This window comes from Pyxicephalus adspersus, chromosome 12, assembly GCF_032062135.1.
Source record: "Pyxicephalus adspersus chromosome 12, UCB_Pads_2.0, whole genome shotgun sequence".
NCBI lineage: Eukaryota > Metazoa > Chordata > Amphibia > Anura > Pyxicephalidae > Pyxicephalus > Pyxicephalus adspersus.
The window spans coordinates 21,272,463-21,286,388 of record NC_092869.1 but is presented as its reverse complement, the minus strand read 5'-3'; the positions used below and the strand labels follow the sequence as shown (position 1 = coordinate 21,286,388).

Below are 13,926 nucleotides of genomic sequence, written 5' to 3'. Positions count from 1 at the left end.
TGATGTACTCCTTCTCCCCCCCACCTGTCCCAATAATTCATCTTCGATTTTATGGTTCTCTTTTAGACTACGATTCCCAGGTATCCCCACCACCTGTTTGCCCACCTCTAGCTCCCCAACTCCCCCTGTAATAGTGTTTTATATCAAATAGTTGTTTCTTACTATGGTCTTTATGGAGGTACAATTGCTCTATTTGCATATTGTTCTTTCTTATGACTGTACTGTTAGAATTTACCTTATGAAATGCAAATAAAAAGAGATTTACCCATTATTATTACTTATTATGTTTTTTTAAAATTGAATAGTGCAAGTATCTGAATTTAACTAGGTATGAAACTATTTTAGTTCACTGTACAGCAGAACTAGGAGATGGAGAAGAAACAAAAGAAGTCAATAAGTTGTGCTTTAGTGCTCATGTGCTGGTAGGAGAAAACGCAAGCGTGACATAGAGATCACATCATTGTTCTGCTGTTTTTATTTTCACTGGACAGCCATTGGGTGTGGAAAGGATAAGACTAGTATGGGTTACAGGAGAAGCAGCTGAAAAAATATAAGGTCTTCTGCTCTGCCAGACAGGGCTGTGTTGTGTGGCAGAACTGTGTAAATCTCTGGACTACAGGGTCAGAAATACAAATTCTTTGGCAGATAGAACAGCTCATATAGATGTACTTCATCTGTGCATTTATTGCTAAAATGCATGGGCCTTCGTTACAAAAAGCAGAGCCCCAGAAACCTCCAACATCAATTTGTAGCTGTTGTGCAATAAAAATTGTAAAAGCCAAATTTTTAAAGGCTACCTTTCAACACATCAAATTAACAGATCTCTGTCAACATTGATAAACAAAATGAGCAAGAGTCAGGAGAGCACCATCCAAGCAATAAATTACTAATAAATATAACATATTAGAAATTATTAGTTATTCACAGAAGTACTCAATTTAATAATCTTCATCCTACCTGTGGTCACTATATCTTCTGTTTCTGTGCTGGAAAAGCTCTGCTGGAGTATCTTCTGACCTTAATGTCATTGAAGCTGGATTCTAACACACACATTAATACCACCAACCTAATACTGTTTGGATCCCCCTTGGTGAGACATGGACTCCACACTGCCTTTCTATAGTGCCTTCTGCTGCCTATCTCCTTTCCGTTGAGCCTCCTGCTGCTAATTACTTCCTTACGTAAATAATACACAACCTGACCCACATAATTTAGGAGAAAACACAATTTATCAAATCACCTTCCTCTATTGCTTTATAGTTTAGATTTGATGCTTATCCGCCCCTTTAAGGCACTTTCCACAGAAGACTGGGGTCGGCATGGGCACTCTGGCTGGTCTGCAGTTAAGAAGTCCCAAACACCCAAGCACAAAAAGACACATTTCTCTCATTGGCATTACGTTTTTGCAGAAATTTGTGCTAGTAGCCCTACTGTTGGATTCAAACAGATGCCCACATGCATTAATGAATTTGAACAATTACTATAGCATTCCATAGTTGAAACTTTTCCAGCCACAAGGCATTACCTTTCTTTTTGGGATAGAAAATAATGACTAAAAATGAACAGGATATATCAAGTTATCAACTGCAGTAATTCTAATGCTATTATACGGAGAAAAGAAAGGCATATCTGAGCTGTCTCCCAGAACAACCCTAGAGCTAAAACTTTTGGCAACCTTTTTTGTGTAAATTTTGGCTTCAATTTTCATTTAGGCCTTTGTTACCCTTCTACAATTCACTACTGGCTAGAAAGGTCACCAATCATAGTTATGCATAAAAAATTAGGTACCTGAAAAGGTGGGTTAGAACCCAGCTTCAGGTACTCAATTCATTATATAAAAAATCTCAGACAGCTCGACCTTTTAAATGAATTAGAAAGCCAACACTTGGTTCATTCCCCAAAGTACAGTTCATTTTAGACATGTGATGAGAAATATCAAAGGCCCATATTTAGGTAGAAAGTGGGAGCAATTGCTGACTACCCAGTTAAAGTCAAAATTTGCATGTAAAAGTTTAAACAGGCTGCTCTAGAAAGTAACTTATGACATGTGCAGTCCAGTCATGCATACAAACAAGCTTTAAAGCTACATGAATATAGTATCGTCCTTTAAAATTGTTTTACCAAGATTTATATAATCTCAGAGGGAAACATTGGGATATGGACCCAATCACCTTCCATAATAAAGTCAGGGACTATGTGCATGCCACAGCACTACCGTCCATTTCTGAATCTGCTCAGAACCATTTGGAGAGTCTGTTCACAGATTTGGTGTTAAGTGCATGCATATCGTCTTTGAAAGTAGGGAAAGGCCCAGGCCCTGATGGTTTGACACCTACATTTTACAAACCACTCGTTATCTGTATTTAATAGTATCTCGTCTGATTGTTATGTTCCCTACTCAATCCCTTAAGGCTCGCATTACAGTGTTGCCCAAACCTGGTAAAGATGCTTCAATCTGTGGCAACTATAGACCCTTTTTATTAACAATTCTGAATATTCTGATATATTCCAAACTTTTGGCTAATAGATTGAAGTTTTTGATTCCTGATATTATACATTTAGATCAAGTGGGTTTTACACTAGGTAGAGAAGCCAGGGACAATACATTGAAAACTGTGTCCTTGATTAAATTGGGCTCAGAAAACTTCAGTTCCCATGTGTCTATTATCAGTCGATGCAGAAAAAATGTTCGACCAGGTGCATTGGGCATTTTTACAGGAAACGTTTCTCCAAATAGGTATTGGGCCAACTATGTTTATTAAGATACAGGCTATGTATTCAGGTCCCTATGCTAAAGTGCAGACGAATGGTGTCTTATCGGATGCAGTTTCCATAAACAACGGCACTCGTCATTGATGTCCCCTCTCGTACACTTTAGTAATGGAACATCTAGCGAATGCCATTAGACAAAATTCTGATATTAAAGTGGTACAGGTCCGAGATCATTATTATAAATTTTCTATGATCTTTAATTGTATGTTACATCTCCCCATGTATCAATACAGGTGCTTATGAATGAATTTGAACATTTTGGGGCCTTAGGTAATTTCAAAGTGAACTATGATAAAACTGAAAACTGCTTAATATTTCCCTGTCGTCTACTATGGTCTCCCAGTTAAAATATAATTTTCCTTTTCAAAGGATCACCATTTACTTCTTCCTCTGTATATGCAGTACTGATAATATGGGATTCAATACTAAAGCAAGATATTGTACCTTCAAGACCTGGCACGCTACCACCTCTTTTTAATTATCCTGAATTCCTCCGGCATGTGATATCTCCAGAATCCTCTCTTGGAAAAAGAAAGACCACCCATATGTTAAATGCATTTTACAAAATTATAAGATACCCTCCCTTGAAAATCTCCAAATTCCCCCAGAACTACGTGGCTCAGTCTAGCTGGCATATAAACAACTGCAGGCCTTTAGTACGAAACTGTATCCGATCGCTAGGATATGCAGGGCCCCCTCTGAATTTGAACAACTTATTCTGCAGAAGGAGAGAGTAACACATGGAGTAACTAGTATATATCAATTATTGTTGCAAGCTCACAGACCATGTATACCTTATTTTGTTCATTATTGGGAGAAGGATCTAGGTATATCTTTATACCTTAAACAAGTCGGTAAAAAATTTATCTTGACTCATAAGCTGTCCCGTTCATGTAGAGATCAGGAGATATCCTATAAAATCTTGAGTAGATGGTACGGATGCCCGATAGACATCCATAAATTTGACCGGACATACCCACCTAATTGTTGGAGATGTGGACATGACCAGGAATCTATGGCACATATATGGAGTTATTGTCCTCCTGTTCACTCCTTCTGGCGAAAGATATTTGACCTTTATAAAAGAATTACAGATTGGAATATCTCCCCACATCATACTATAGTGCTTTTACGCATTTTACCTGGTTCTCTAAAACGAATTAGGAAAGATTTGTTATGTCACTTAATCACTGGAGGCCAAAGAGTGATTGCTAGGCACTGGGGTTCTACTCTAAAGGTGCGTACACACTTCCAATTTTTATCGTTCAAAACGAACGACGAACGAACGACGAACGATCGATTGGGCAAAAATCGTTCATAAAAAAAGTAACCAACGACGCCGACGAACGAGGAAAGTCGTTGGAAACGAACGACCGGACCGGCGGATCGGATTGGACGACGATCGTTGAACATCGTTCGTGTGTACGATCGTTCGTTGATTGTCCATGGTCTGAGCATGCGTAATGAACGAACGTTCGTTCACTTTCCTGTCGTGCACATAGTTCCTCTATCGCTCAAACAATCGTATCTATTGTGTGTACAATATCTACGAACGATCGTGTCGTTATCTCTATGTGCAGGATCGGTGCTATACGATCGTTCGTAGATATCGTGCAGGATCGTTCGTCTTCCAACGATAATAATTGGAAGTGTGTACGTAGCTTAACCCTCTCTAACTCTTTCTATAGTAGAATGGTTAGTTGAGATCAATTTTATTGAAGCCATGGAATCACAGATTGCATGGGAAGAAAATAGAAATGCATCCTATTCTTCAATCCAATCCTTTTTTCTTCGATCCAGTCCTTTTTCAACTAAATGGAAATGCCTGGGTTGAAGCAGACTTCTCTGTACTTCAACAAGATGAGGTTATTGGGAGTGTCTTAAATTGAATTTGATTAGTGGCTTAAGATTATTCATATATTTACATTATATGCTGAATTTGAGTGCTGGCTTTTGACATAATAGTGCAGTACTCTCTTATCATATTATATTTTCAGTGTATAACCATGGCTGGGCTGATATTGTTCCTATGTATCAGATATGACTGTATGATGTTATATTATTGTATGTTGGCTGTATTTGTGCTTTTTTGGTTATACCTTCCTCCTTATCCCCCCCCCCCCCTTTTCACTTCTGTATCCCACTCCCTTTTGTTTTTGTTATAAAAAAAATATTAAACATTACACATAAAGCTACATGAATAGGGTCCAATGGCCTGCCTGCTTGAAGACTAAATCAATTAAAATTAAAAAAATAATAATTTTAAAAAAGGAAGGGGATTATTAGACATTTGAATACACATGCAAATAGGTTAAATACAAAAGTGAAAGTGAATTTGTGCACATTTGTATGCCAAATAAAAATAGCCTTTGCGTATCACATAAACCCTTTGAATAATTATGAGCCAGAAGTTTTTCTTTACCATAATAACCAATATTTTGAATGAAGCTACAAAACTGGCAAGTTCTTACTAAAAGGTATGAAATAGGATGCGATGTTAAAATCCACTTTACCTACTATTTGCTTTATCTGCTTAAATTATGCGCTTTGTGCTTTTAATGTGAGACTAAAAATGTATGCACACCCTCTAATATTTAAATTCTTGTAAAATCCCTGTCATATTCTCTTTAAAAGTGGATTAACAACAGTTACAAGCAAAGCAAAAAAAAAAACTGCCGAAACATCTACAGGCTCCTACACTGACTATACCCTAAATTCTTAATTTATTTGTTCATTTTGTCCTATTAAAGTAAATTAGTCACACCAGTCACATAAGGTAACCACACATTTTTAGTTCATCCTTTAATGATTGCCATAAACTCTGTATAAAACCAGCTTGACAAGAAACATATTCCAAACAATACAATTTGAGAAATAGATTCTCAGTGTTTAGATGAAAATGTATTAGTAATCACAAAAGAGTGAAGTCATTTTCACACTTTAATTATAGACACTGATAGCAAAGAGATACTAAGACTGGATGTTATCTTTCTCCTCCTTCTGTATCACATTCCAGCACAAAACACTGAAACTGTTAGCTGAGCGAATCGCTCCCAATTTGATAATTACAACCAAGCAGCTCGTTATGCCAGAAAAACCACACTGACTCCCTCATGTACCTTTTAGTTACTGGTATAGCCTTGGCCCGTTTGCCAGCTTAGCTAAATGGACCCTGAAGTGCAAGCTAATGCTACATGATATTAGCTTCCTCTTCAAATACTCTGGATGAGTAAACACAAGCACAGCCTTTGCCAACATTTTTCTGGCAGCAGAACAGAGAAGAGTTTTACTCTGCGACTTGGAGATTATCACTGAGAATATAACCCATCGCCTTTATAGCTTCTGGGCACTGCCGGAGAGAGGTTATCTCCGCAAAATCACTATTCATGGGGGGCAATTTGCATAATAACTCTAACAATCCAAATCATTTCAATTAACCCCTTTGGTACCACGCCAGAAACACTTTAGCTGAATATGACTTTTATTCTGCTTAAGTAGCAGTCACAGCGACACTGCTGCCACCAATATATACAAAAAAAAAAAAAACAGTGTTTACCCATCCTTGGCAATACAGAAAAACACTTAACAACTTTTAGAAATAAAAAAGCCACAATTAATTTACCAACACAAGTTACTGACAAGATAGGAAACATAGACAGGGTTTAAAGAATCTTGATCAAACTTACAGAAGAAATAATGTTGTCCCACCCACAAATTGAAATGCGCCTGACCTTACAGTTGCTGTGATAATAAATGGTAAGTCCACCCTTAAATGTAATATTTGGAAGACACTTTTATCTGATAGGAACCATATGACATCTGCAAACGTACGTACAGATGAGGGATACCCACACTTCCTGCTGAATTACCAAGTTTATGAGGTCATGTCACACTTCTCTAGAAGAAGCTGAGTAAAATGTATCAGTACAATGCATAGTACTCAAGCTAAAGGTGGCCAGGGGTCTACATACCCTAACTCAACTTTGGACATAACTCAAATGCAAACATCATCTTGTGTATATTAATATTTAGGATAAACATGTGAATTTAAATACATCAAACTAACTTTACAAAGCTTCAACAGCAGCCTAAAGAACTCTATTTTCAGCCATTTGACTCTAATTTTCAAATTTCATTGGACTCAACTGAAAGATCTGCAGCTTCTCCTAAAATTGAGGATACAAATCCTGGTGTGTTAGCTTTCTGAATTCAGCTTTGAGTCTTAAATTATAACAGTTATGCAACCTTATTTCTTAAAGACTTGTACTAGCCATTGGACTCCAGATTTGGTTTCAATTACCTATAATTATAAGAGAAATCAAGACAAATATTTGAAGATAAGGAAGGGGTAAGATATAAGAAAGACTGGTTTCTGTTCATTATTTTGTACTGGGTTATTGAGGTAAAAGGGCTAAAAATCCCCCCCTCCCCCCAAAAAAAACTTACATTGAGTATAAACCTCTGACACAAACCAGTACAGAGTTCAGATGACAAAAACAAGAGCAATGATACGATCCTGGAGCCATTCAATTGTGTGATGTATAACAATGGGCATGAAATGATAAGTAAAAGGTAGAAAGAAGTGCTAGAAAGACCAGGAAATAGTCAAGAATAAATAATAAAAAGGAAGTAAGTCTGTCTTTCAATATCACAGTCATTTTGTCATTCAGAATGATCCAAGATACTGCAGTTTTAACCTCTTATGTAACGAGAGTACAGGGTTTTCAAGCTTCTGCTATAGTCTGTATCGTTGCTGTAAAAAAATACAACTTTTAGGCCTCATTATGGTCCTTCCCAATGAGATGCTGCAGGAGAGAGATGTATCATATAATAATGTTGGACCACAGCTCAGTCACAGTTGGATATGTCCACTATATGTGGCAGAAGGTATTTCTCTAGTTACAACCCAGAAAGCTGTACATGAGTGAGCAGATTTAGCGATTGAGTTTGGTACTGAATATATAATGTGAGAGCTGGGTTTTATCATTTACCAGATCTGGTACCAGTCTCTCACATCCAGATTTATTCCCTGCAAGGAAAGAAGAGACCATACCACATAAGTATAGAACTTTTAAGCATTTACATAACAGATTAGCATTTTAGTAACAGATGAGTTCCATGGTCGATGGTGGCATGCATGATGTAATGATTTACCTAAAGATATCATAGGATTCTGAATACGTTGAAAATTAGAATACATCTATCACTACCCTAAGGTATATGTATGTATGTATGTATGTATGTATGTGTGTATATATATATATATATATATATATATATATATATATATATATATATATTTATTGAGTTTTGGTTTGCGTGAATTATTTGCTTTCCAAGACTACTAAAGAAGATAGACTATCATGGGAGGACCTGGGTAATCTAACAAAACTGGAATGCATTTCCTAAAAATCATTTGCTATGTTTTCAATGCTGGACCAGATCCATTCCAGATTTGCTGGGTGTCCCAAGAGATCTGGGTCTGTTATATCAAGTCTTGGGGAGCTTTAATAATTCAGGTCCAGTGTGTGCAATTGGATAATGTTGGTAGAACTGTTAGCTTTGAATGAGCCAGACTGCAGCATCTTCATTGCTACTGAGTGTGCTAGGGATATGATGTAGGAGGAGTCAGCACCATCCTTTGCAACAGCACTAGTTCTAGATGAGGTATTTACATATACTCTACTTACATTTGACACTTATACTTGCCCATGACAAATCTTACTGTTTTACCTCCCAAAAATGTATTATACTTGTAGTTGACCTTTAGACGAAATATGCACAGCTATCGATGAAAACAACTAGCTATATCAGATACAGACAAATAAAAACTGCACATTTTTTTTTGTTTTCACTTGGCTCTGAATGACACACTTATCCCACTGACTAAATAAAATTAGAATAAATTCAATAAAAAGTGTTTATAAGTTTTATTCAGGTCTATCTCTTCCCCTTTTCCCCTCAATTGTCCAATCCCATCCTGCAGCACTCACTCTATTCAATCCCACCTCTACACTCCCTACCTGTCGTTGGTTCACACAGGACACTTTCTATACTGAATCTTGTGATGTGGGAGTGGGAGAGGCTGTGCGACACAAAGACAAAATACTGAAACATATGCATTATATTACAAAATATATTTTATTATTATAATGTATGGTTCTGTGGTTATATATGACTATATATGGTTGTAGATCCTTTGGATACATGTGCTAGGAGACAATCATCTATGCAGCGATCCCGTACCGTTGGCCACCACAGGACAATGCACCATGCTTATTCTCTTCATTGGCCTCGCATGAAGCAGCAGGCAAGATCAGGCAAATAGCTGTCAGTCCTCTGCTCTGCAGCCTGTGGATCCCCGGCTTCCCTTTGGATGTGAATGGTCCCTCTGCATCCCCTGTTCTGAGACTGTGCAGCTGAAAGGGATTGTGCTGAGACTAATGAGTAGAGTGTTCCAGATTCAAGTCCTGCACTGCAATTGGCTGTTGGGGCCCTATAGCCTCTCTGCTCCCACTGCTCAATGTCTGTTGTATCGTTAGCTGGGCTAATCTGTGCTGAAAAGATTCTTATGTGCTTTTCTGTTGTTGACTGTTGACTGTTGCCTGACATTTCCTGTGTACTGACCCTGGACTGACCTCTGCCTGACTCTGATTGTGCCTACTTCCTTTGTAGCTCATTTGGTGGACTTATCTCCTATGTAGGACTTCGGCTTGTATTTTGGATTTGTATTTTGAATTGCCTGGTAATTCTTGTACTGTTTATCTGTGGGCTCTGGGTCTGCTGCCAGCCCATCCCCAGTCCTGGGGGCAACCGAATGCTGGGAGACGCAGGCTGAGCGGGGGCTTACTAAAGATGGAGACTGCGGCGTTAGATTGGGGGACTGCTGTCTGGTGAATACTGGTGCTGACCAAGGCCTTACAACATGCCAAAGGTTTACCTGATAGTAATAATATTGTTCAGGAAAATTCAGTGACATAAGCCATGACAGAAAGACACAATTATATGAGCATGTATTTTTTTGAATTATACTTTTAGATTTGTCATCATAATAAAAAGTCCTAATAAACAAATCACATTATCTTGGTACAATTTGGATACCATATGAGAACTTTTATACTCCAGCACCCCTTTTTTGCAAGATATATGGGCACAAAATGCTTTTTTGTTCATGTCTGTAAGGCAGAGAACCAACATTTTTAGGAATCTCCATTACCAGTGTATTACTGTTGATGATGACAGTGCTAAGGTTTCCTATACTAAAACTGTACCTTGACAAGAGCAATCCTTAGCCATGAACTAAAAAAAGTTAAGCTGCTAGTGAAAAAGTAAAAGTAAAATTTCATGTCACACTTTTGCAACTGTCTGGCTTACAAATTCAGACAATTTGAATTGAGTGAAAATTCACTTTTGAAAAGTTCAAATTGCGTGTCAGGTTTGTTTTAAGAATAGCGATAACATTTTTTGGTGTCAGAGTCTCATATCAAGAATTTACATGCAAAAACAATTTGGAAGTTTTTATTTAAACCTGTAAACCAAGAACTATATTGTACAATATAAAAATATAAAAAGAAAAAATATATAAAAAATATAACAAAAGAAAAATATAAAAGACAGCTTACTCACCGAGGGAACCTCTCTTTGAGCATTCTCATACATTGTCGCATAGGCTTCAAAGTTCTGATGAAAAGGGCTATTTCATCATACTGTGCTTTAGTTATCTTCATTCCTATGGTATAGGCAAACCATCAGTACATATTGCACTACAGAATTCTGCATATTCACAAGGTAAAAAAAAACCTAAATATGGTTAACTAGTTACATAAATAGTCACACATTTCCCAGTGTTTTATACATTTTATAATGTATCATTAGTTTATTTATTCATCTAGTTCATTTTAATCCAAACAAGTTTAATTTAAGTTTCATCATGCCTAACAATGTGTATTTGTGAATTATGTAACCCATCATTAGCCCTGATGTATTAAAGCTTTCCAAGGCTTGAGAACATACGCTTTCATAAGTGAAGCTAGGTGATCAGGCAAACCTGGAATGGATCTGGTCCAGGATTCAAAACATTTGCTAGCAAATAGCAAATGACTTTGGAGTAATTCATTCCAGGTTTGCTGGATCACCCAGCTTTACTGATGAAAATGTATCCCCTCCAGCCTTGGACAGCTTTAATAAAGTAGGCCCCTTGTGTGGTTAGGCTCATACCTTCTCCATGCCCTAACATGTGACTAATCAGTCTGGGATAATCAAAAACAATGAGCTCAATTATTTGCTACATTTTCCAATCAGCATCTTGCGTGTCAGCACATGACTGACATAAACGATTGGTTTATTGTGCTGCTTCTCCTTCTCTGACTTTGAGTCTGAGTTTTGCTCTACAGGAGATTGCAAGAAGCTGAAACTAAAAGACTGAATTCAGGTACTTTCACTGCCTGTATTTAAATATAAAAATACATTAAATTATGTATTAATGAAAAGAGTTACATTTGTTCACTACTTTGCCTGGAGTTCACCTAACTACATGTTTTAGTAATGAGAACTGCTTGCAGAAAGAGTTGCCTTCCAAAAAAATTAAATGTCCCCATAACCTTCCTAATAAAGCGGACCTGAACTACAGGTAGGGTATTATTGTTTTTTTTTTTACTGCAACATCCTTTTTTTAAAAAGAAAAAGGTGAAGCCTTTCCTCTTCTGTCCTAATTGTTGCAGCGATCAAGACTGAATGGGCGCACAAAGCCTCCAGGGATACCTCCATCACACATCCCGGGAGGCTCTGAATGCTCTGATCTCAGGTATGCACAGAAGGGGCATTTTCCTACATTGAGGGGAAAGAGATGCCGATCACACACTTTACAGCAGGCTATGTCGCCCTGTCTCGCAACTGTGCAGTGCGAGAGTGGGTGACGTAGCCAAAAGAAAGAAGACGACGGAGGTGAGCGTCACTTCCTTCACACCGGGATAAAGGAGAATTCTTGGGATTCTGGGATGAAATTGGCAGGACCCAATTGAAGGACTTCTCCAGTGCAATCAAAGATCTGCAGAGTTAAAGTCTTTTTTTTATTTTCAATTTTGTTCCACTTTAATCAGTGAGACCACCCATAGTAAAGAGGCAGCAACAATTCACGTTTGGTATTTGCTTATTACAGTGCCCCAAGATTTAGGGGTTCTAGTACATTGACATTAAAGGTATGTACTGACTGCTATTTAAGTACTGTTTATCGAAAGGTTACTTACACATTTTTATTAACTAAGGGATAACATCTTCAATATAGGTATTTGTAAACATTCTTTACCTAAAATATCAAATTAGAATATAAACATCAAACAAGAAAACAAGAACCAGATGAGGTAAACAATGTGCCCTAATAGCGACTGAGACCCATTCATACTAGAACGTATTATTATTACACAAATATTATTATTATTATTACACAGTATTTATATAGCGCCAACATATTACGCAGCACTGTACAAATCCCATAGTCATGTCACTAGCTTCATCTCAAAAAAGGTGCCATAGTCATGTCATTATTACAGTCTACATAGCCAATACAAGCCAATTAACCTGCGTGTTTTTGGGAGGAAATGCAAGCAAACACAGGGAGAACCTGCAAACTCTATGTAGATAGTGTCCTGGCTGTAGCCACTGTACTCCCCATAATAAGCATAACTCAGAACTATAGGTTTAAATTTACATTTTTTACAAATTAGATTTTTTTTTTTAAAAGGCAAAAGGATATTAGTTGTAAAGTGCTTCAAAAGTTGAAAGGAAATAAAAAATAAATAAACACAATCTACATAATAGTTTGAATGTAAAGTGTCCAAAAGAGGATCACAAAGCATTAAAGCAGATTTACAGATAAAATAAAAAAAATGCGACCAGGCAGGTCCTTTATTGCAAAAGAGGCAGGCAATGTCCCTTCTGTAATAAAAATAAACATACCTGCCTGATTGAATTTTTAAATAAATTTCCTGTCTCTATTGTGTTGCTGGGTGCCACCATATTTTTAGTCTACTGGTTTTCCTGGTCTTTGGGCAGAGCCAGGATGCACAGCTCAGCATTCTATTAAAAGAAGATAGCAAAGGGAACGTATGTATTATTGCAGACTTGACATTGCCTGTCACTTTCTGCAATTAAGAACTGTCTGCTAACATGATCACTCACTATACAAATATTATAGTTCTTATAGCTGCTATTTACCTGGGAGCAGCAAATCGCACTGCAGATGTTTGCACACATGTTGTGAAGTGTTCTCCCCAGCCCCGGCATATTTCAGGGACCACACAGCTGTTTTTGTCTGGTTATTGAAGGATTGGGTCACAATACCCACCTTACCACCCACCTACAATTTCTTACCACCTGGCTTTAAAAAATCTGGGTTACCACTGTTGTGTCTCAGGTACACATGTGCAGTGATGTCACTTATCACTCCCTGGAAACAAACTAAAAATAACAAAAAAACTATCTATTCATGGGAAATGTATTCATTCTGCATGAAATATCTAAGCAAAGGCAGTGAGACATATTGACAGATTTATGACATAATCAGAAATCCTGTGATGGAATGAAATCTGACCCTGACCACTTCTTAATTGTGCAGTAAACCTGCTGTATAGGCTTTTCTTTCTTTCTGTGTCCCCAACTGTGTTTATAAATAATCCATGCTGCACCGTTATACTTGAGACACCTTAACAGCAGTGACCCAAGTTGTACTAGTCGGTATTTTTACCACAGTGCTGTGTCCATGTTTCCCTTCCCTGCACGATAATACAATAACGTAACAGTCGGAGCTCTTACTTCTCTTTCCACCGATTTCTAATTCATTCATTCCACTTTCTTCCACAACTCTTTTTCCCTCTCACCACCACTTCCTGTTTCTGCTTTCCAAGCCTCATTTTCGTTCCTTACATCAGCGTTCTAAGCCTCATTTTCGAATCTACTTTTGTGTTTCAAGCCTCGTTCTCATTTTGGACTTGAAAGATTAAAATCTTTATTTCTTCTTTCTTTTAGAGTTTAAGACTCACGTTTTCTAAATGTTAAATTTACGCCTCTTGTTCAGGTTACATTTCATGTGTGGGAAAAGCAATGTGTTTCTCTTCATGTTGTAAAAAAACTAAACTTTCAAAAACAAAACTTGAAATA

General features: G+C 37.4%; 1 protein-coding gene across 6 annotated transcripts in view; it reads right to left on the bottom strand.

Moving 5' to 3' along the window:
• The window catches only part of CDIN1 (CDAN1 interacting nuclease 1), a 217,221-nt gene extending 203,552 nt beyond the window's left edge, over positions 1 to 13,669 (bottom strand). Inside the window, exons 1-2 of one of the 6 annotated variants that reach the window (XM_072428036.1) lie at positions 13,582 to 13,669; positions 10,399 to 10,501 (exon numbers count right to left, since the gene is read on the bottom strand). In XM_072428036.1, coding sequence (XP_072284137.1) covers positions 10,399 to 10,501; positions 13,582 to 13,612 — 134 coding nt within the window. In that variant the 5' untranslated portion in view covers positions 13,613 to 13,669. Of the gene's footprint in view, positions 1 to 10,398; positions 10,502 to 12,017; positions 12,069 to 12,984; positions 13,116 to 13,581 lie in introns of those variants that run through there. The other 5 variants (XM_072428039.1, XM_072428038.1, XM_072428040.1 and 2 more) reach the window with 5 other exon arrangements.
• Between the last annotated feature and the right edge of the window lie 257 nt (positions 13,670 to 13,926).